The sequence below is a fragment of the Myxocyprinus asiaticus genome, chromosome 8 (genome assembly GCF_019703515.2).
Source record: "Myxocyprinus asiaticus isolate MX2 ecotype Aquarium Trade chromosome 8, UBuf_Myxa_2, whole genome shotgun sequence".
NCBI lineage: Eukaryota > Metazoa > Chordata > Actinopteri > Cypriniformes > Catostomidae > Myxocyprinus > Myxocyprinus asiaticus.
Window position 1 is genome coordinate 54,053,489 of NC_059351.1, and position 24,465 is coordinate 54,077,953.

General features: G+C 42.6%; 1 protein-coding gene across 1 annotated transcript in view; it reads right to left on the minus strand.

The window, feature by feature from the left end:
* Positions 1-6,049: 6,049 nt before the first annotated feature.
* Positions 6,050-24,465, minus strand: part of LOC127444665 (glutathione hydrolase 1 proenzyme-like) — a 28,816-nt gene continuing 10,400 nt past the window's right edge. Inside the window, exons 9-14 of the mRNA XM_051704177.1 lie at positions 18,769-18,914; positions 18,304-18,488; positions 13,067-13,182; positions 12,665-12,777; positions 6,930-7,043; positions 6,050-6,799 (exon numbers count right to left, since the gene is read on the minus strand). Of these exons, the coding sequence (XP_051560137.1) occupies positions 6,644-6,799; positions 6,930-7,043; positions 12,665-12,777; positions 13,067-13,182; positions 18,304-18,488; positions 18,769-18,914 (830 nt within the window). The 3' untranslated portion in view covers positions 6,050-6,643. The remainder of the gene's footprint in view (positions 6,800-6,929; positions 7,044-12,664; positions 12,778-13,066; positions 13,183-18,303; positions 18,489-18,768; positions 18,915-24,465) is intronic.

Genomic DNA, 24,465 nt, shown 5'->3' on the forward strand with positions numbered 1-24,465 from the left:
CTCTTATGTTTTACATTTCTCCAACTGTTCACGAATGAAAGAAAATAGAGCCTATTAGCATCTATTTAGTCTTCTTGGGCAAGCTACTCAAAATGCAGCTAGCTACCAACTCTTCAAACAAAATAATTATCTGGGTGTTTTTTTTACTGAAAACCGCTCAATGAGTCTGTGTGTGAGTGAGCTGTCTTGATTCAAACTGAACTGCGAAACGATTCAGATCTTTGCTAATCTAGCTATATATTTTTTAGGCCTTATCTATGTTATTTGTAAAAGTTAGTTAGTTCAGGATTTAAACTCGGGTGCACACTATACAAGGAAACTTTAACACTGAACTGTTGGTAACTGTTATTATGCAATATAACTCTAAAAATGTAGCAATATCCATCCCATTTCACTGAAATGTGTCCATGTGATCACAAACTCACCTCTAGATGGAGCCATTCACCACGTTTATCAGTAGTTTGCTAAGCCTGTCTGCATTTAGTCTGGCCTGATCCTCATTACAGCTTATTCTGGCCAAAAACTGCCAATTTAGACAGGAAGTCTAACCAACAAGTGACCAACCAACCACAGTGAGCTTTGTGTGCTGTTTAGTGGCTGGTTTAATGCCAGAAATGGCAAGGAACTCCATCAGAATTGGAACAGAGCATAACAGTCTGGTTCTGGAAGTAAAAATACCATAACATTTTTTCCATAGACTAATTGAATTTCAATGATAATTTCTAAACATTTAAAGACAGACCTACCTTGAGCTCCGAGGTTTTCATCAATGATATTGTATATGCTTCTGTTGAAGCCACCTGTCTGCGTTAAATAGTGTGTTTGATAGCGGAATTTCTGGTAAACAACTTCAGTACCCATGGTCAGCAGAGAACGCTTCACCAATCAGAGAATTGCGGCCAACAAAGTCTGCAAAATTTGTATTATATATTTGTAATATATATATATATATATATAATGTATATAAAATACTAATCATGTCAGATCACCTCCAGATTCTGGATTCCAGTTCCAGTTAACCTTTGTGTGTTTATTCTGTTTGGGCTCAGAAACATCAGAATGTGATGTGAAAGGTAAGGAGCAAAATGACATTATTGTACTTTTCTGATTTTATGTGTGCACTCTGTTGTAACCAGCCAGCATGGTAAGTTTTAATTACCTTTTGTCTGATAATATAAATAGCAAACAGGGGTGTGAACAAACCTGATGTTAAGATGGCCTGTTTTTTTTTTTTGTTGTTGTTGTTGTTTTTGATGGTAGTATTTTAGTTTTTTTTTTTTTTTTTTTTTTTTTGGTATACTGAACAGAAAAAAATAAAATAAATAAAAATAAAAAACACTTAGAAAACAGAACTTCTCATCCCTTCTTCCTTACAGGGACCATGGTTATGGCCATTATCATGCATGCATTTTTACTTTTGTTATTTTATTATATAATCTGGAGTGTTTTGATAATCAGAAGGGTCCATTTAAAATGTAAAATGATCGGGACAGCCCCCTGTGCACCACACTGGCACTAGATTCAAATTAAGAGTGGGCAAAATCAAAATAGGGTTCTCTCTCTCTATTACTTGTTACTTTTCCTAAGATTTACAGTAAAGGAAAGAAAAGTACTTTTGGAGAAACCTGTAAAGTGGCTTTTGACCAAAAGCTGAGATAAAAGGAGGCATTCCACAAGCCACTTATGGATACAAACAAGTTCATTAAGTATCACTGTAAAATAAAAAATAAAAAAACAGTTATACTTACAGTAAAATACTGGCAGCTGTGGTTGCCAGAAATTTGCCGTAAAAAATACTGTGATAATGTGTCCTGCTCTACAGATGACATTTTGGTGCCTGTTTATTTTACAGCTTGCGACTGTATTAAACAATATGATGTTTATATACTGACCTACTGGAACTTAAAAAATAAGCTTTTTTCACTTTACAATGTATTGTTTAACACCACAGAAACAACAGGATGATTTAAAGTTCATCAAAAGTGACTCTTCCAGGAGCAATGACTAATAAACATGTAGAGACATGTCATGCGTTCCCCACACAAACACAAAACACCATCAGGGAAACACACGTTGCACTAAAATAATGCAATAAACATTAACTTAACTACATAAAATATAACATAGAACAACCCAATGCGCATAACTGATATAAAAAATTAAGAAGAAACAACTTTTTTGATAAAAAAAAATCAAATATGGAAACGCACCATTATTAATTTTTTACCGTAATTTTAACAAGTTTACCTTAAAAAGTACTTAATTGTCTTGTTAAACATAATATACATTTTACTGTTAAATATGTAAGGGATAATGTACAGTCAGCCAATTATCGCACAATAAACCCCGACAGGGTGAACAGGACCCCGACGTGAAGTAGAGACTATTGTATAATCCTGAAGTTGTTTATATCACGTGAAGAGCACCAATTAGTAAACATGCACAATTTTAGTGCATAGAGGCGTCACGTGGATTGCGCTATAGCCTGTAATATGGTGTTCATCACCGATGTGCGGCATTCAGAGGCCACATCTTCAGGTTCCAAAGCTCCAGCTGGGGATGCCAAATCGTGCCCTGTGCATGAGAGAGGAGATCCCTCCTCAGCGGTATTTCCCATGGAGTGCTATCCAATATCTCTATCATCTCCGGAATTCAAAACTGATTGGGCCATTTCGGCACCACCAACACCACCATTTCCTTATCCTCTCAAACTTTGCTGATGACAGAGTGAACTGGGGGAAACGCGTACTTGCGTTCCGCCGGCCATTTGTGGGCTTGGACGTCCACCCCCAGCGGGGCTTGGAAAATGGAGTACCAAAGGGGACAGTGGGCATTCTCCGCAGAGGCGAACAGATCGATTTCCGCTTTGCTGAATATTTCCATAATCATCAGAACCATCTGAGGATGAAGTCTCCACTTCCCTGGTAATGTGCCTTGGCACGACAGCAGATCTGCCCCACAATTCAGGTGACCTGGGACATTTGTAGCACGTATGGACAGGAGATGGATAATGTTCCATTTGAGGAGGTGCTGCGTCAAGCTCATCATTCTTTGTGACCAAGTTCTGCCCTGGTGATATATGTACACCACTACTGTCATGTTGTCCAAACGAATCAGTACGTGGTGATTCACTGCATCAGAATGAAAAGCCTTCAAGGCTAGAAAGACAGCCAGCAGTTATAGGTGGTTGATGTGCCATGCCTGCTTCGCACCTGTCCAGGTGCCAAAGGCCGGGCGGCCGTCGCACACCGCACCCCAACCCATGTTGGATGCATCTGTGGTCACTAATTTTTGCCTGAAAATCTGACCCATCATAACACTCTGTTGCAAAAAGGCTGGCGCTGTCCATGGTGTTAGAGCAGCTAATCAGCTGTGAGTCATGCCAATGTGCATACGCCCGTTTCGCCAGGCGTGTTGCGCTACATATCACTTGAGCCAGTACTGAAGAGGTCTCATGTGTAACAGACCTAACGCCATAAACCTTGTATTCTCGGAAATGACTTCAGAGGAATTGTTTTCCCTAGTTTGAACTGAGATAGACACCGAAGAATGGTCTGAACATGCTCATTACTGAGGTGTGCCCGCATGCTCACTGAGTTGAGCCTGACTCTCAAAAAGAGATTTGTTGGCTGGGGGAAAGTGTGCTTTTCACCCAACTGACATTTAGACCTATTTTTTTTTTAGATAGCAAAGCAACAGGTCTGTGTGTTCACTCAGTTGAGCCTCTGATTGGACCAGTAAAAGCCATTCGTCGAGGTAATTCAAAATACGCACAGCGTTAATTTTCAAAGGGGCGACATGGATACATTTCGTGAATGTGCGAGGAACCAGAGACAGACCAAAAGGAAAGATTTTGATTTGAAAATCAGTTCCCTCGAACGCGAATCTCAAGAACCACCTATGACGCTGCACAATTGGTACATGAATGTATGCGTTTTTCAGATCTATTGACGCGAACCAGTCCTGCAGATGGATGTGCGATAAGATCTGTTTCTGAGTTATGATTTTGAATGGGTGCTTCCTGAGCACACGATTAAAATGTCTCAGATCTAGAATGGGCCGGAGCCTGCCATCTTTCTTTGGAATTGGATAATAATGGCAGTAAAACTCGCTGTAGGCATCACATTTCGGAACAATCTCTATCGCGTTCTTCACGTGGAGAATATGAATTTCTGCACATAGTACTGGCACATTCTATAATGGAACCATGGATGGCAAAACGGCATTGAAGTGAGACGGCCGGCATGAAAAATTAATCGTATAGCCATGTTTGATCGTTTTTAACACCCAATCAGACATGCCCGTGAGGGCTCGCCACACATCCACATAGTGGGACAGTGGGCTTATTGATTTGCTCGCTAAGGGAGATTAGCAAAAATATGAATGGAAAGCGGTTGGCTGCAATGTGAGTGGTGTGTGACTATTTTATTGAGAATGTATGCATGACCCATGTTCTTTCAACGGGGCGCATATTTCTTTTTTGGCAACACGTTTATTGAAGTGTGACACACAGAAACAACATTCTGGGGGGGGTGTTCCATCGGCGTGGGATTCGCATTGTGATGCTGGATCTTTTGCTTGGGAAACAGTTTGCGTGGTTTCACCAATGGCTTATTGGCGGACCTTGGCAGCACTGGAACAGCGAAGGTAGGATTCTAAGCCGAGCGCTGACTGGAAGTAGAGTGGGAACAGGCCACTCTTTCTTTGGAAGAAAGTGCTTCATCACTTGGGACATTTTTGAGCCTTAAGAAGGGCTACTTTTTCTGCATCATGCAGTTCAGTAAGCATCAGCCAGATATGCCAGTCCAGGACCAAAAGTCTGCCCATCACTTTCCCGATGGCTTGGGCGGTCGCTGTCATGGCTTGCAGCGCTAAGTCAGGAGTGGTGTGGAGTTCCTTGAAAAGCTTCCTTTCTCGTCCAAATGCTTAAGGAGCTTGTCCTAAAAAACAGCTTGTCCTGCCACTGTGTAAGCCTTTCCACCCAGTGTGGACATCAGTCGACACAGCTTGGAGGGGTGGGCGGGGCGGGATTTCCATCCTGTAACGGTAGCCTTTCTCTTTGGCATGATTCACTGTTGTGAGGATGGCAGCCCCTCCGATCTGGGTGCGCGAAGAGTAGGAAGCACGTCAGGTCTCTGTGAGCTCCGTGTGGACCTCAGGAAAAAATGGTGCACGTCTCCAGGCCACAGACTGTTGACAATGGCTGGTTTGCAGAAACCATTCATCCAGGCAAGATTTTTGCAGTTCTTCTGGGGGGACCACTCAAGACTGAGCTACTAAACCACCTTTGCACGGACATGAAGAAGCTCATTGTCAGTGGCGTGTGCACGCTCCTTGCCCTTGCTGGGGGAAGGAGTAGCAACATCCTCCATGGACCACTCACCTGATTCTGCGAGGGATACAGCATCATCCCCATCGCTCATGGGGCTTCCTCCGGTGTGAGGTCCTCCTCGAAATCGTCCATCTCTAACTCATGGCCCCGCTTTGCCTCCTTGTGTGAATCCAATATTTATATACATAAAGAATAAACTTACTCCAGCCAGAGCACTGCAGGAGGCGGGTGGTATCGGGTGGTATCTCGCTGAGCATCGCGTCATCAACGGCGAGCTTCGATGTGAAGAACCCATACACTAGAGCGTCTTCGACAGCAAAGTGGAGAAACTCTTAACCGGAACACTGCAGGGGAGCAGAAAACCTTCTCACTATAGGCGCAGGCAACAAGTCATCCTGTTCGCTCTCGCAGAGAAGATCTGTCAGCTGAGATGTGTGTTTCAGTGGTGAAGCAGAGAGGGTTTTTAAGACGAAGATGTCCTCGGTCTTGAAGAAGAAATTTCTGAAGAAATGGTGTTTGCGCACCTGCTTATATAGGCGTGCCTAAAGGGGCGGGGCTTAAACATAATTGCCAATCACAGGATTGCCATTATTGTACAAGGGTTTTAACTAGGTCATCGGGGAAGGAATCCCCCTAGTGATTTGCAATGTCGAAGTGAACTGAATCGATAGGGAACTATTTTAAAAATATTTTATTGTAAAATTACATGTCTTGTTAAATCATCATTTTTAAATGTATGTGGTAAAGTAACTACCAGATAAACAATTAAAAGTTTTATTTTATTGTGGATTTTTTTACATCCTTTTTCTGTTAACATCTTTCCTGTGATGCATTGAAAAATCATCTGACATCTGAAGAATGCTGTCTGTTTTTGAGCTGAGTGCAGGTGAGTGCTGATTCTGATTTCACAAAGGGATATCGTCTGTACGTCTCAACCAGTCAGTTGCAAAAGCAGTTTTTTTTTGTTTTTTTTTAGCAGGGTTTGCTTCATATGTGACTGTTTCAGTCAACAGATGCACAGCATGCAATTCAGCAAGAATAACAACAAAAAGAAGTGCACAGAATGCTTTCTATTTAAATAGAGATATTAGAGAATACCTGATACAATTAGATCTAATACAAAACCTAATGCACTTACTAAATATACACAAACCAATATAATCAACATTCACCAACAGTACAATTATGCAAATAAATGAGAAAGAAGTGTGTTTTTAGCTAAATGGTGTTTTGTTTTTGAATATGAATGGGAGTCATTCATCTGTTGACTAAAGGTCCAGAAAAAGTGAGAAGGGAGAGCAGGAGCAGGTGTCAGTACCCTGCAGGATAGCCGCCTTTCCTGTCATCACATTTAGCACAGATTTCTCCATTCTGTTGCACAACTGACTGGACTCGTGCTAATGTTTTGTTGAGTGGTAGTAAATATATTTTATGATGATGAGTCTTGTTCAAGCCTTTATATAAACTCTGCAGCATGTGTACACACAAAACACAAAATAAAAATAATTTTCACTTTGCTGACATTGTGTGTCTACTTATCCATAAGTACAAACTATTATTAGGTTGCGACAGCTTATCCTTGTAAGTTTATCCTTACCTCCTCAAAGTCACTTTCTGCAGATGTGTTGTCGGGTCTTAACTCAGTGTGAACTCTGGGTTCATTAACAGATTTGTTCAAATCATAGTTGAAGAACAAATAGTCCAGGATCACCTAAGATGATAGAGACAGGAGTGATGAAAAACTTTGTTTTAAGACAAAATACATGTAAAATCTATTTTTTACTGCACATTTTATGCATGCCATATTCAGAAAAAATTTACTGATATTGGCATTTCTCATGTGCTGTACATGTTACATGTTGGTGAAGGTGAAAGGAACGTAAAACGAATAAAAATCTTATGAAATGTGAGCTTAAATAATACATATAGCAGTCATAGGCTACGTTCACACAGTCAGTGTTTGGGATTGACAACCATATTTAGTCTTGAAATGTCTTGTTCATGCAACAGCTTACAGTAGCAGTTTGAATACTGTCTGTATGAACAAACAACCGAAGTCACAACCATATTCTAACAGCTGTAACCACAGTGACACTGACTAAAGATGGCAACATCCATAACACTGGCAAGTCTTACCACAACTGACGCCGCATTATTAACAAGTCCACTCAGTGCGCAAGTTCATCCATCATATCATAATTAACTGACAGCATCTTTGAATGCTTTTTTAACCGCATGCAGAGCGCAGCTTTTGTGTCGAGTGGCTTGTACCCTTGAGCAGCCGGTGGAAAACAGCGGCTGAATCTTTGAATGACAAGCAGCTAATATCTCCGTCTCTGTGAGTTAACGAAAACCCCATAAAAAACCCACGAGACACGCTCATGTACAGTGCAACGTGTCTCTCACTGTACATGACATAACTAACAACTAGTTGTCCAGTGCGGTTCCATTCAGACAGCACAGGCTTGCCAAGAATGCACTTGTGAGACCTGAAAATTTGCGGGTGTCAGTTCGGTTAAAGAATGCGGTTGTCACACTCGTAAATAATGTCCTGTGTGTGAATGCAACCATATTAAGCACTCAAAACAAGTCTGACAACCGGATTCTGCTGCTGTGTGAACGTGGCCATACTTCCAAAGTAACTCCAGTGACACCAGTGGATACATTTCCAGAGGGAAGCATCACCAGTCTCACTCCCTTCATCTCTTTGCGATCTCTCTTTGCAAAGTGGTATTATTTGGGTAGAGACAGAAAAGTGAACATTTCTCACTGATCAAGAAAAAAGCATAATCAACAATCGTACTGCTGATACTGCCTACTAGAGCTGCACAATTAACCGTATTTTAATTGCGATCATGATTTCTGCCTCTCACAGTTAATTAAGCATAATTGTCTTCCATATTAGTGAGCTAGCAAACAGAAATTATCAGGCAGCTGAAGTTGCAAATTGTTGCTAATTTTTTTTGTTTGTTGGGGGGGGTCTGTGTTGGTGCCTCCTGCCGTCCCCCCGCAAAATGCCGTCCTGGGCAACTGCCCATGTCACCCATGCCTAAATCCGTCACTGGTTTGGCCATTACAAGTGTCTAAACTTTTTTAAAGTAAACCCATGGCACCAGGGTTTTGTGGGTCGAGGAGGAGATAAGAGCATTTCACCATGTTTGGATGGAGCACCAGAGCAACAGAAACAACACACACACTTCCCTCAGTTTTTTTTACATCAAAGTAAAGGCTTGAGAATAGTTAGCATTGCTGCCTGCTAAATTATTACAGAAAAACATTACTACTGTTTATTGCAAAAATAATAATAATAATAATAATAACAAGAAAAGTATATCATTTTTAAAGAGAACTTAAGTGTGAAAACCCTTAAATTGGAAGTAAAGCATGGGCAAAACACGACTTAATTTTGGACAAAAAGAATCATTACTTGTTTGTAGTTTTAACACCTTATTCAACATAAGAGCTGCTGTTTAATGTAATTTTATTTTATTTTTTAAGAAGAAAATATCAAAGCTGTGGCAACAGTATTTTTTGTCCAAATTGTGCAGCCCTGCAATAAAAATAAATAAATAAATAAAACTTCAAAGGCAGGAATAATTGTGATTAAAATGTAGGCAAAAATAATCATGATTGTCATTTTAACCATTATCGTGCAACCCTACCTAGGCTTATGATGTCATTGGGAAATGCAGCCTTGGATTTTTCAGTCTTTCCCCATTCGAGTAGAAATGAGCTGTACTTTTACCGCTGCTCGTACACATAGAAAATAGCTGCCAGGTTATTCAAATTTGACGTTCCAAATATGACTGCCAAGAGAACTGACTTACATTAAAAGGGACTTTGTCATATTAGGCTTGTTAAGAGTCATGCTAACTTTTTTTAAACATTGTACAATGGTACTGTACGGAAAAAAGCAACAGATAAAATGCAGTTGACTACAATTGAAGTTTAAAAAGTGTTAAAAGTGTTATAGTGCTTCTTCTCTTTTTCTCTTGTTTTTTTCCATCTCCTCTACAAAATTCGTGTGCATCTTGTCCACGTGAGTTGCCAGCTTAAAGACAGCTTAAAGCCCAAAAATCCTTTAAAACGGCTGCTGAGTTGGCTAATTTGCGTCAACATTCTGGCAACCCACATGAGCTTCGAGTCTGAGGCGGGGCAGACAACTCTCCAATATTTTGAATTTGGACTGCAGTACCCATTTCAGATGCTTGTTGTCAATCTTACATATAGCACCTTTTAAAAAATATTTAATCTTTCACAATGTCATCCATTGTTTTTTGTTTTAAATTGAGTCGGCTCAGCTGTTGTCAAATTTTGTTGAGGTGTTGCTGTTATAACAAAATCACATACTTACGTCAAAGCTTATTTACAGTAAGTTCTCACCAGTGTGCCTGATGGAAAAACGACATTGGAATTTTATCAGAAAAGGTATAGTTCCACAGCAAACTGATTTTAGTTCAGGTACTAGTTCCACAATTGTGTGAAAAAAATGGCCAATGAGATCCTCAACTGTGGTGTGAATTTGAAAGGGGAGAAAAGCTAGAAAACTCGATTGCTTTTCTTGTTTGTTTTGCAGACTTTTCAAGTGGTTAGTTCTTCTTCTCTCACCCGCGATGGGCAGACCAGTTCAAAGGTGCGCTGAGCCACCTACCCAACTGGGTTAATATTGCTTGTTGATTAGCAGCATCTATTGGAAAGGAGCAAATGTGCTAATGGCGAAGATCTGCATCGCTTTCTTTGGGAAAGGGTCATTCATCAGCGATCTGCAGCTCCCTCTGGCCCCCTTAGTCGGGTGTCCCATGCCTCCGGAGCAGACCGTGGAGGTGGGACTGTACTGTCACGCCCTCATTGGTCTCCCCATCTCCAGTGTGCACTGGATCCCCATCCAGGGAATGTGTGTGATCGAAACCCTGGCTCCTGGATTAAATCCTACTCTCAACTCCCCAACCTACACCATGACCAAATCACTGTAAGGATATCTAACTTTATATTCATTTTTACTCATTATTATGAAAAAGAATGGGATAAAACTTAGATTTGAACCCAGGTCACTAGCATGAAAAATTAAATTTGCTTTATCATTACACCCCATGCAGTTTGTCGTTCATTTCTGTCTTTTCACCAGACTATAAGCGTGCAATTAGCTGCACTGTTCAGCAGGTGCTATTTACACCTAGGTGCAAATAGTCACTCTGTTAATTTAGTCCATGAGTGATAGTGTCCAATACCAAGGCAGTTAAGGACCGAGTATATTTCGGTTCACCACATTCCAGATCAGATCACACCCAGTCGACCGCATTGCTTTCCTGAGGATACTCCATTGACCCTGAGTGCAGACAGATGCGTTTGACGCATTCATACTACGACTGATTTGTGATAGATTTTTAGTAAAGTCAATGGCCAGCGCATGTGCCGACGATGCGCACAGACAATGACCGCATCCGCGGGTCGAGAAAATTTGGCTGGTGCGTGGTCAGGCCATGCGAACTGGCTGATGATGAAATATACATCATGCATACTGTGCGCAGAGCGGTCAGCAACGTGGACAAACGAAGTATACTCAGGCCTTTACTGAGATTAAGCGAGTAAAGCTTAGTGTACACTACATGACTGAAGCTCATCTCCTTTGATGTTTTGAGTCACCAACTGGTCTGCAATGAGAAGTCTCAGATTTCATGACGAACAGTCTTGTTGTGCACTCACTTCTGAGACAGTCCCAGATGCTACGACAGTTTTGAAAACAGCTTGATATCTATATGTCTTGTCATCAGTTGTGTGCACTGTCCCGACGAGCAAGAGACCGACAATGAGTAACAGCCAATGAAATACAGAGAGAGCACAAGAGGAGGGCAAGGTATTAGGAAGCAGAAAATAAAAAAATTATTAGAAAATAGAATGAAACTTCACCCATATCTGCCTACCCGGTTTTTTCAAATTGCAAAATGGGTGCGAGCCGTTCTTTCATATTTGTTGTAGCAGGAGACAAAAAAATTATTAGAAAATAAAATTAAATATCACCCACATCTCTCTACCCGATGTCTTTATTATTTTCAGCTGTTTTTATTATTATTTTCCTTTGCAAATTAGCACAAATACACAAAAACGTGCAAGAGCCGTTCTTTCATATTTGTTGGCTTATTTCAAGAACATACTGCTCGAGTTTGTGAATGAATTTCATTATCTTAATTTTAAGATGCATTTTGGGCGATCCTTTTGAAACAGGACGACAGTAAAGGCAGCTGTAACGGATATTTTTTTGAAAGTTACATGCAGATTTAAAGGGAAATAAGAATACGATCACAAAATTAAAAAGGAGATTGCATGAACATGCACAATAGTCCTTCGGATGAGACGTTAAACCAAGGTCCAGACTCTCTATGGTCATTAAAAATCCCAGGGTAGTTTTATTAAAGAGTAAGGGTGTAACCCTGGTGTTCTGGCCAAATTCCTCCCATTGGCCCTTCTCAATCATGGCCTCCTAATAATCCCCATAAATTAGTTGGCTCTATAACTCTCCTCTCTCCTCTCCACCAATAGCTGGTGTGTGGTGAGCGTACTGCCGCACTATGGCTGCCGTCGCATCATCCAGGTGAATGCTGCACACTGGTGGTGGTTGAGGAGAGTCCCCTGTTCACTGTGTAAAGTGCTTTGAGTGTAGTGTCAGAAAAGCACTATGTAAATGTAACATTCATTCATTCCTTCATTCACCTATAGGGACACATAAATGAGCAGCATGCCCATTAGAAGCTCAATTACAGGTACTGCACTAAAAAACACACAGTGTGGTGGTTTTTAGCGCTTTTCATTCTTGTCTTTTACTTTTGTGCACTTTATTATCATTTAGTAAAACACAAACTTAATAATTGATGTATGTCCTTATGAAATCAGAGACTCTCTCCTTGAAAATACAAGTGGTCAAAAGAGATGACCAGGTGTAGCGGTGATGTCTCACTTGTACTGTAGATTAGATCACCTGTGTACACACGGTCTCAGTTGGGGACGAATGGTCATGTAGTTGATTCACTACTGTCCAAAAAACAGGACTGTGAGTCGCAGGAACCCGACTGCAAGTTGTGTAGTATATGCTTGCCTTAATATTCAGTTGGTCATGTGATCCTAACATGGCCGCCCCCATGAGGAGACCCTCTCCATGTAGAATAAAACGGCTTTTATATTGTTACTGATATGACTGGAGTCTTCATCTCATGTGAGAGTTGATGATTTAAAATATATTGTTAATTGCTACTCATTTCTTTAAGAGTAAAACATTTTTAATGAGGAAAATTATTACTGAGTGCACCTTTTAAAATCTGTTTGGGTGTCTGTAGTTACCTGGGCAGTTCCTGTGGTGATTTGTTTTCCACCTGAAGCCCCAACCACCATTTTGACTTGGTTGTGTTTGTCAAATATTATCGTGGGGGACATCGAAGAAAGTGGACGTTTACCTGGTCAAAACAAAGACAAGAGAAGTATATACTTGTACATCTTCAATAGGCTATTGCATAGTTTGTCTGCCCTGCTAAAAAAGACCAGCTCTAGGCTGGTTTATGCTGGTGTAAAAAAATAAATGACAAGGGATGGACGTCTTGGTCTTCGGTTGAAGATGGTGGTACATCATAGCCATATCATTCAACAGCAGAACCTAGCTATATTTATTTAAGTGGTGCAAAATTAATTTGTAATGAATGATAGACTGTAACTCTAATTTAAGCCCAATGCATATCCGTTTTTCACCTGCTTTAATACAGTTGTTGAGTCCATTGCTTTTTTCATAACAAGGATAGGTGAAATCATCCATCTGGTTATTAAAGATTATGCCAGTTGAGGGTGACATCACCAGAGAACCAAAACTGGAAAAGTACACAAACATCATATTTTTAAGATGAGAAAAGTAATCTGTAGCCATTCTTGAATGTCTGAGCTCTCCAGAAAACATCCTGGTTACTTTCGTCACCTCCGTTCCCTGATGGAGGGAACGAGATGTTGTGTCGATGTAGTGACACTAGGGGTCACTCTTGGGAGCCCCAAAACACCTCTGCTTTTTTTTAAAAAGGCCAATGAGAATTGGCGAGTGGAATTTGCATGCCACTCCCCCGGACATACGGGTAAAAAAGGAGCTGGTATGCAACCACTCATTCAGGTTTTGTGCTGAGGAGCGAGACCAGGTCCCGGCCATTTCAGCGGGTAGTTCAGCGTTGTGGCAAGAGGGACACAACATCTCATTCCCTCCATCAGGGAATGGAGGTTACGAAAGTAACCAGGACGTTCCCTATCTGTCACTCACTCGATGTTTTGTTGATGTAGTGACACTAGGGGTCCTTATACACAATGCCACAACTAGCTGAACTGTGTTACGAGAACTGGCGGTGTGTGTTGGACAGACTGCTGTGTGCCTCGTAGCCAGCGCACCAGGCCGTCACGTAACCTCCCCCAATGCTCTTATGAGCGTCAAACGGTCCATCAGAAACAAGTCAACTGCCCAACTATAGGGACAGGCTAGCCCAGCCGAGGCCTATTTTCCCTCTATTTTCTCCCCAAAAAGAGTGGAATTTGTTAGCTGGCTGGGAGCCATAAGTGTCTGCATCGAGGGGTGTCCCTCCCAAGGGGAAGACACCACGGAGACCCTGCCCAAAAAGGGGGGGGGGTATTTTGAGTGGAATACATCACATGGTCTTACGAGTCTTGTCGGAAGTATGTCATGTGGAGAGGTCCAATGGTAGGTCCTACCCAAAAGGGGAGGAGTTTCTACAAAGCATGGCGACCGGGGGCAGAGGGGCCTCTGCCCAAGGAAGACGCAGTTTGCAGTCAGGGAAACAATTTTGTGGAAGATATCACATGGGGTCACCTTCGGGGAACCAGCACATGTGGAGAACCTACCTCAGTACAGGGGCTCATTAGCGCACGTACTGGTTCGGTCAGCGAGTTTCTCTGCAAACTCAGCTGCCAGAGGGCTAAGGAGGAAAGTCATCCAGCGATCACAGTCTGTCGCGAGGAGCATGAAATCTGAGAACCACGTCTGGGTGGGCCAGTAGGGTGCTACTAGGATGACCTGCTCCTCGTCCTCCCTGACCTTGCACAGGGTCTGTGCAAGTAGGCTCACTGGGGGAAATACGTATTTGCATAGTCCAGGGGGCCAGCTGTGTGCCAGCGCATCTATATTGAGGGGTGCCTCGGTCAGGGCGTACCAGAGCGGGCAGTGGGAGGATTCCCGGGAAGCAAACAGGTCTACCTGTGCTCGACCGAATCGACTCCAAATCAGCTGGACCACCTGAGGGTGGAGTCTCCACTCTCCCCTGAGGGTAACCTGACGTGACAGCGCGTCCGCTGCAGTGTTGAGGTCGCCCAGGATGTGAGTGGCTCATAGCGACTTGAGGCACTGTTGACTCCAGAGGAGGAGATGGCGGGCAAGTTGTGACATGCAATGGGAGAGTAGACTGCCTTGGCGGTTGATGTACGCTACCAATGCTGTGTTGTCCATCTGGACCAACACGTGCTTGCCCTGGATCAACGGCCAAAACCTCTGCAGGGTGAGCAGTACTGCCAACAACTCTAGGCAGTTGATGTGCCAACGCAGCCACGGGCCAGTCCAGGAGCCAGCGGCTGTGTTCCCGTTGCATACGGTGCCCCAGCCTGTCTTGGAGGCGTCTGTTGTAACCACGACACGCCTGGAGATCTGCTCTAGGGGAACCCCTGCCCGTAGAAAAGCAAGGTCGGTCCACGGGCTTAAGAGGCGGTGACAGATCGGCGTGATGGCCACACGATGTGTTCCGTGGTGCCATGCCCATCTTGGGACTCGAGTCTGAAGCCAGTGCTGAAGCGGTCTCATATGCATCAACCCGAGCGGTGTGGCCACCACTGAGGATGCCATATGCCCCAGGAGCCTCTGAAAATGTTTCAGTGGAACCACTGCTCTCCGTCTGAATGCCTTCAGACAGTTCAGCACCGACTATGCACACTCGTTCGTGAGGCGCGCTGTCATCGAGACTGAGTCCAACTCCAGACCGAGAAAAGAGATGCTCTGAACCGGGGAGATCTTGCTCTTTTCCCAGTTGACCCGAAGCACGAGGTCCCTGTGTGTGCATAGCAACTCTCGAGAGTGAGCTAGGATTAGCCAGTCGTTCAGATAGTTGAGGATGTGGATGCCCACTTCCCTTAGCGGGGCAAGGGCATCCTCTGCGACCTTCGTGAAGACGCGAGGGGACAGGCCGAAGGGGAGGGGCAAACTGAATCGCATAGCCAAGTTGGACGGTCCGGGTCAGCCACTGCGACGGGTTGGAAAGCACGAAGTACGCGTCCAAACTCCGGGCGAGGGGGACTAAGGGAATGATCACGTCAGGCGTACCGGCAGGTGGGGCCTCGTGGCGGGGCAGAGCTCGAGGTGCCACGTCGAGGGGATTCAAGCCCCGTGGCCATGCTGATTCCAGGGACATCGAAGCACTTACCTGGCTCCTGCCGCCCACCATAAGATTGGCCGAGGAGGGGGAAGTAGGAGTCTCGTCTTGTGTCCACCGGACCCAATCCCGTGTGGGCGTGTTTGTGCCACAGCTGGGCGCACAGGGGTGGGGGGACCACCACTGGGGCGCCATACCTGCAATGATGGGACGGTGGATGGTGGTCGTGACGACAGCCGTGCACACTGAACATGTGACCCAGGGAACAAGAAAACTGCTCTTTTGTTGAATTTTCAGGTACCGCAGCCTCTTGGACATGCGGCAAAATTAAATGAAAACGAAACAAAAGATTCTCCTCCCGGCCCTCCACCGGGGGATGGAGTGGTCTGTTCACCAGCTCCGGAGAAGCGGGTCTCCTTGCCCCTGGGTTGCCCATCTCAGGGGCGCTTCGAAGCCTTCCTCGGGTTCTTGGCAGCCGGCTGTGAGACGGGTGGCATCTGTTTCCTGCGCTGGGCTCCACACCAGGGCCGGGCCATGGGGCAGGCTGTGGTGGAGCAGGTGTTGCAGTTGCAGGAGGATGCCCTTGGCGATGAGCAGACGGGGTGCGGGGTCTTGAGCTGTGCCGGGGCAGGATGTGCTCTATGGCCTCCGTTTGCTGCTTCACCACCAAGAACTGCTGGGCAAATCCTCGACGGTGTCGCCGAATAGACCAACCTGGGAGATGGGGGCGTCAAGGAACCGTGCCTTGTCAGCCTCGCACATCTCAACCAAGTTGAGCCAAAGGTGGTGCTCCTGGACCACCAGGGTGGACATCGCCTGACCGAGAGACCGCGTCATGACCTTCGTCGCCTGGAGAGTGAGGTCGGTCACTGAGCGCAGTTCCTGCATCAATCCCGGGTCAGAACTACCCTCGTGCAGTTCTTTTAGTGCCTTGGCTTTGTGTACTTGCAGGAGAGCCATGGCGTGCAGGGCAGAGGCGGCTTGTCCAGCGGCACCATAGGCTATAGCTGCCAGGCACGATGTAAACCTACAGGCCCTGGATGGGAGTTTCGGGCACCCATGCCAGGTGGCGGCGCTCTGCGGACACAGGTGCACCGCAAGCACCTTATCCACCAGGGGGATCACCAAATACCCCCTGGCTGCTCCGCCATCGAGTGTAGCGAGAGCGGGGGAGCTGAAAGACCGGGACCGGGCAGTAAAAGGTGCCTCCCACGATTTTGTCAGCTCCTCATGCACTTCTGGGAAGAAAGGAACGGGGGCAGGGCATGGCCGTGGGTGGCGCCCCGAGCCCAGGAACCAATCGTCGAGCCGCGAGGGTTCAGGGGAGAGCGGAGGGTTCCACTCTAGCTTGACGCTCGCGGCCGCCTGGGAAAGCATGTCTGTCATTTCCGCGTCGGCCTGGGACTGGGCGACCACTCCCAAAGGAGGAAGCCCAGTCGAAGCCTCTGCGTCCGACTGGACAAGCCTGCTCTCCGATGCTGCGCTCGATAACTCGTCTTCTTCCCGGGCTCCGAATGAGACAAGCTGGCCCTAAGACGAGCCGGCGATCTCGTCCGAGCTCCCGACTGGAGCAAGCGAGCATGCTGGGGAATGGGAGGTCCGTGGGGGGATACCCGGTGGAGGTGGTCCCATTGAGGTCCCCAAATCGCCCCCAGTGCTAACCGGCATGGCCTCATACCCGTAGGTAGGAGGACTGAGGCGGGGAGCCACTGGGGTGGCTTGCTTTCTTACAAATGCAAGCCGTGACCGCAACTTTGCCATGGTCATGTTCTCGCAGTGAGGACAAGACCCATCCACGAACGATGTCTCCACGTGGGCAGCGCCCAGACATGAAAGACAGTGATCGTGGCTGTCAGAAGCGGAGAGATATCGACCGCAACCAGGAATAACACATACATACGGAAAGGCATCTATAAAAAGACGTTCCATGTGTGCTGCTCTTTTAGAAAGAAAATATACTCTTATATACTAAATGTACTAAAATATATATATATATATATATATATATATTTTAGAATATACTCTTTAATTGTTTCTGCCGAAGCACCCAGGGGCGTTCTCTGCAAACCACAGATGCAGAGGGGGAGAAGCTGCTGAAATTCACCGGAAAATCCGGCAGAGAGAGGTGAATGAACTCGCCAGATGAATTCAGCTCATTGAATAGAACTGCTCGGCTCCGAAGAGAAAATCTGAATGAGTGGTTGCATACCAGCTCCTTTTATACCCGTATGTCCAGGGGAGTGGCATGCAAAATCCAAATTGTCATTTTTTCAAAAAAGCAGAGGTGTTTGGGGCTCCCAAGAGTGAACCCTAGTGTCACTACATCGACACAACATCGAGTGAGTGACAGATAGGGAACAAAATAATTTCTAAAACAGGGTGTAGTATTTTATGCTGCAGTATTAAACAAACATTGTCACATTCTTTTGCACATTCTTACACATCTAATTCAACATATGAGTAGAGACTCAATGATCTGAACTGGGTGTGTCCGATTAGTGAGACATCTAATGTGCAGTGCTGTAGGCACTCAGGAGTAGAATTAAGAAACACTCATCTAGAAGGTTCTTGTTCTCTTACTGATCATTGATACTGCTGGTGACTGCCACAGCACTTCCATCTCCTGCGATGACAGACAGGTGGGACGTTCCCTTGTCATCCGGTACATAAGACTCAGGCTTATAGTAGCTTTCTGGGTGAGTAGTGTCTGTGATTTTACTCCTGATGTTGTTTGCAAAGTGCTCTGAGGTTATGTCTTGGATGGCCTTGAGAAATGAGATATTTAAAACAAAATTCTCAAGTTGTGATTTAGCTCGAAATTGATAAAGTTAAAATCCAAGGGAAATAATGTTTGATTTTACAGATATTATAATACGGTGCTCTCTACTCAGTTTATGAAACTGGATCAGATGTATCGAATCTGGAGTTATGACTCTTCAAAATTTGAGAGGTGGTTTTGATTTAAACCCATAATATAGTATAATGCATCTAGTATGAAGACTTCCAATAAATCCCCAAGTAGGAATGTGTACAAGCTAAACTCACATCATGAATTGGCTTTAAGTTGTCATTCTGCGGGTCTCCCAGTTTAGTCCTCTCTGCATAAGCAAAGCGAAATGCCTCTATAATGCGATGATATGTTAAAGTCTTGTTCTCTTTGGTGGACATGCTGTGAGATGAGAAGTTGTAACCTAAAATGGAAAAACTGACTTTTATTGGGATAATAAGACTTTCTGGTATTAGTTGTCCCTGTTAAATTTCATTTCATATAGACAAATGTACTGTATAATTCGTCTTACACTGTTATAAAAGTATTAAAACTGCTTGCCCTTTTAAATAAAGCGTTTAAGTGAAGATGCAATTTAGCATCAACATTATTCAATTAAGAGTGCTTTAACATTCGTTTGAGATTTGATACGATTTGAATGCAATGTAAATAAATAAATATGTAACAAATAGAGATTAAATGTTACAGTGTCTACACCTGCATTATATTTTATGTTTAAAATACACTCACTAAGCACTTTATTAGGTACACCTGTACATCTACTTATTCATGCGTTTATCTAATCAGCCAATCATGTGGCAGCAGTGTCATGCATAAAATCAGCAGATACGGTTCAGTTAATATTCACATCAACCAAGAATGGGGAAAAAATTGATCTCAAGTGATTTGGAGCGTGGCATGATTGTTGGTGCCAGACGGGCTGGTTTGAGTATTTCTGTAACTGCTGATTTCCTGGGATTTTCACGCACAACAGTCTCTAGAATTTGCTCAGAATGGTGCCAAAAACAAAAAACATCCAGTGAGCAGCATTTCTGTTGATGGAAATGCCTTGTTGATGAGAGAGGTCAACAGAGAATGGCCATACTGGTTCGAACTGACAGAAAGGCTACGGTAACTCAGATAACAACTCTGTACAATTGTAGTGAGCAGAATAGCATCTCAGAATGCACAACAATTCGAACCATGAGGAAGAAGGACTACAACAGCAGAAGACATCATCAAGGACTTTATTAGGACCATAATGTTCCTAATAAAGTGCTCAGTGAGTGTATCAAATTGGAGATTAACATGCTGCAACAGTGAAAACAATAACAATAAAAGCTAGAAATTATTTAAACATCTTTTGGGTGAACTGGGAACACTTTGCCCTGCATAATCGTCTTGATCACATATTATTGTGCATTAAAGTGAAAGATGACACATAGTGAAGTGCTATGTTAAGCTAAAGAAACAGTTTAAACAGCCAGCAATTGAGTGAATTACAAGTGGAGATTTGATCACGCTACTATTCAGAGCTGGAATTGTTTGCAGTACCAGTTTATTTAACATATTTCAGAGTATTTTAAAACCAAATGAACTGAAAATTCTGTCATTACCCATCATTTGCATTCCTGAAAATGGGAGTTTTCATATTGTTTGAGCTGCATCAATAGAAATGAGAAAAGCACCATAATATAAACATAAAATTAACCCTGTATTTGTCTGCAGTATTCTGAAACTTCCGATACCGTGTGATGGCTTTGTGTGGGGAACAGATCTAAATTTAAATCTTTATTGGTAACACTTTATAATAACTTAAATTAATAAATCATTAACACATATTATATAATGATTAACAGATCAATAGTTAATGTAAAATCAAATACTTACAGATGTTATTAAGCTTTTATTCCTATATGGCTTTGCACTTTTTAACATCTATAAATTATTTTAACAGTTTTTTACATTTACAGTATAAATGTTTTTCAAAAATTATTAGTTGCAAGTAAACAGATGCCATCAGGCTGCTGGCTATTTGATGGTCAAAAAAGGCATATTTAGGCAGCATAAAAGTAATCCACACGACTCCAGTCAATCAATTAATGTCTTCTAAAGCAAATCGATATGTTGTAAAAAACAAATAGATAATTAAAATGTTTTTAACTTTAAATCGTTGCTTCCGCCCAGCGCTGTATTACTGTTTGAAATGAACTAACTCTCACGTGACGTTCGTTCCTCTGCTGTAAACAAAGTGCGAACATCCTACTTCTCACGTGAACGCGCCATTATGCTTACATCACGTGACGGCAACGTGATGCATTGAATGCTGGCAGGAAGCGATTTTTATACATTTTAATTATCGATTTATTTTTTTACACAAACAGATCGATTCAGTTAAGAAGACATTAATTGATTGACTGGAGTTGTGTGGATTACTTTTATGCTGCCAAAATGAGCCTTTTGGACCATAAAACAGCCAGCAGCCTGATGGCACACATTTACTTGCATTGTATGGACAAGCTGAGCTGAAATCTGCTTATAAAAACCTTTGCTTTGGTTCTGCTGAAGAAGGAAAGTCATACACATCTGGGATGGCTTAAAGGTAAGTAAATCATGAGAGAATTTTCATTTTTGGGTGAACTAACCCTTTTAACAGAGAATATAGACCTTATTCACGCTAGCTTCGTCTTTGATTTTTAATGGGGATGACAACGAGGCTGTGAGGGATAGACTTACCATCTCTTCAATGGCACGAACGGTATAAAGCTGTTTAAAGCTCCTTGATCACATCTGATTTTCCACAACTCATGTTGTCTTGAGTTCTTTGTACACTGAATGTTCTGGGACAGATATTTTATCAATGTTTTGTCAGCGGAACAATCAAAAATTACTTTAAACTGTAGCACAGCCTTTGAAGAGACTGTAAGTCTATCCCTCACAGCCTCGTTGTTATTCCCATCAAAAAGCAAAGATAAGTTAATAAGGTCTATTCATTTCATCATAAATCAAGAAGAGAAAACAGTCAAATTTTCAAGTGAGATAGAAAAAAATACATTATTATTCATTAAAGAAATGCTAAACAAATAACCGTGTTATTTTAGTAATCAACTAAAAAAATGTAAGTCTCTACCTTCTATGACAGCAAAAAACAAGTGTTTTACTCTACTGAGAGTTCCTCCCTGTTCAACAGGTGAACATTGACGATCCATCGGTCATTGAGAGGAACCACTACGGACTTCTTCTCACTGCTCACATTAAACACATACGGTATCATTGAGCTAAACTCCTCTGAATGTTTCCTCTTTCTCCTGCACTGTGGCGGCAGATCATTGGCTCTTGCTCGATAAGAACCAGTGAAATGGCTGCTTTCATCCATAAAGAAATGCTTTTAAAATAAGGAAAAATAAACCTGTATTTAAAAAGAGTGAACATGTATTTTAATGGCAACCATATCACCGTGTAGCTTTCGCATAGTTACCCACTGAAGCAAAGCCGGGTTGAGCCTGACCCCCTGGGAAAAACTAAGGATTTCTGCTAGAAGAGGTGTTAGTGAGGCCAGCAGGGGGTGCTTACCCTGAAGTCTGTGTGGGTTGTAACGGCCCAGTATAGTCAAGGGAACACTATACTGTGAAAAGGCACCATCCTTCGGATGAGATGTTAAACCGAGGTCCTGACTCTCTGTGATCATTAAAAATCCCAAATTCCCTCCATTGGCCCTTCTGGATCATGGCCTCCTAGTAATCCCCATCCATTAATTGGCTCTATAACTCTACTCTCTCCTCTCCACCAATAGCTGGTGTGTGGTGAGCGTACTGCCGCACTATGGCTGCCGTCGCATCATCCAGGTGGATGCTACACACTGGTTGTGGTTGAGGAGAGTCCCCTGTTTCTATGTAAAGTGCTTTGAATGTAGTGTCAGAAAAGTTCTATATATGTGTATCAACATTCAAACCTATTTGATCATTACAAGTGATGGCTCAGTGCTCACGAGTTGCGAGATTTGGTCAACAAACGAGCGCAATGGCTAAATTCCAGGTGAAGTACTACACTGCTCACAATCCTCCTCAAGCGAGGTCCTTCATGGATCCACCAATCAGAGAACACAGAATGACCGGCCACACTCCAATGGGCAAAATTCAACCTCTGTTTATTCATTTTAAATGACGGTTTCTGTCAATAGGCAATAATTCATTAACATTTTAGTGTAATACCGGTTTATTGCCAATTTGCCAGACCTGCTGAATCTGCTCAAAAATGTAAGATCTAGAAAACAAGTTTGTTAGTCTGTACTTATAAATATTTTTCAGCATTTTTTTTTTAAATATGTGTGTGATATATATATATATATATATATATATATATATATATATATATATATATATATATAATGTATGTTGTGTTGTTTATGTCTGTATCAAGCATATACAACTAAATTTAACAAACCATACCTTACACAAACTTTGTAACAGTAGTTCAAAGTCCAGTGCCCATAAATGTTCTAAGTACTCATTAGTAAACTTTTATAAACATTTACAATGTATGAATAGTTTCAACTTTAAATTGGGTACTGCAAAAATATGAACAAATGATTAATAATGATTTGTAAAGATGTGTAAATGGTAATAGCATGCTTACATACATTAACAAACTAACAGTAAATGTGTGGCTTTTACAGATGTTGGTTACAAATTAGCTGTATATCCATCATAGGCGTTACTAGACACTTTTTAGGAGGGATTCAGCCCCCCTAAAAATCTGTGACTTCGTTATCAGCACATAAGTATTTTAAACAGCTGCAGCTGCAACGCTGCACTAGTTTGAAGCACGAGGCACTTTGATGTCTTTTCCCCACTTGTAAAGACTGACTTTAACGGGAGCCAATAGCATTGGAGTGTGGGCTGTGAAGAAGAATATCACTGGTTTAACTCACAGAACGAATACACCCCATTAAATTAATGAATTTATCTTTTGACTGATTGAAGGAGAGGAGGCATGTCGCTTGTTTAGCTTGGTAATCTCAATTAACAAGAAGAGAAAGGGGCTGTCAATGGAGCTGCTTTTCTGTAGTAATGTTGCCAAGCAAATGAGCTCTGTGACTGTACAAAGGGAATGAATATTTAATGAGGTATGCACTGAGGCATTATATGATTGGTTGTCTTTTGTTAAACAACTTTCTGAAACATTCTAACACTGCATGGTTTCGCACTGTATACTTTTTACACCGCAATGCAGGATTAACCTTGTTCTGGAGCAGGGTTTCATAACGCCGATTTAAAGGGTTAGTTCACGCAAAAATGAAAATTATCTCATTATTTACTCCCCCTCATAATATCCCAGGTGTGCATGACTTTCTTCACCAGAACACATCTGAAGAAAATTAGAAATATATCTTAGCTCACTAGGTCCTTAAAATGCAAGTGAATGGAGATTTCTCTTTTGAAGTTCCAAAAATCACAGACAGTCAGCATAAACATTATCCATATGACACCAGCTGTTAAATTAATGTCTACTAAAGCGATACAATCACTTTTGGTGTGAGAAAAGATCAATATTTAAATAGTTTTTAACTATAATAAAATACGTGTTCGCATTGCCATGTTACAGACGTAATCTCGCATTCTCCACTCTGTTGAGACATTCAGGATAAGCTCACAAACGCACCATTGTGAGTAAAGAAACCAATAATAACAGATCTAAACCAAAACCAATGAAGCTTCTGTACAGCGTTCCTCCTTCTCACTTGTAAACAGCGCTGCTCTTCCAGCTGTGTTACACATGCATCAGTTCTCATGTGTTTCAAATGCCAATGCAATTACATCACATGTGCATACCACTGCTCAAAGGGAGTATGATTTAGAGTTTAAAAAAGTACTTAAATATATATCATTTTTGCACCAAAAGCAATCGTGTCGCTTTAGAAGACATTAATTTAACCGCTGGAGTAGGGCTGGGTGATATGGACGAAAAATCTTATC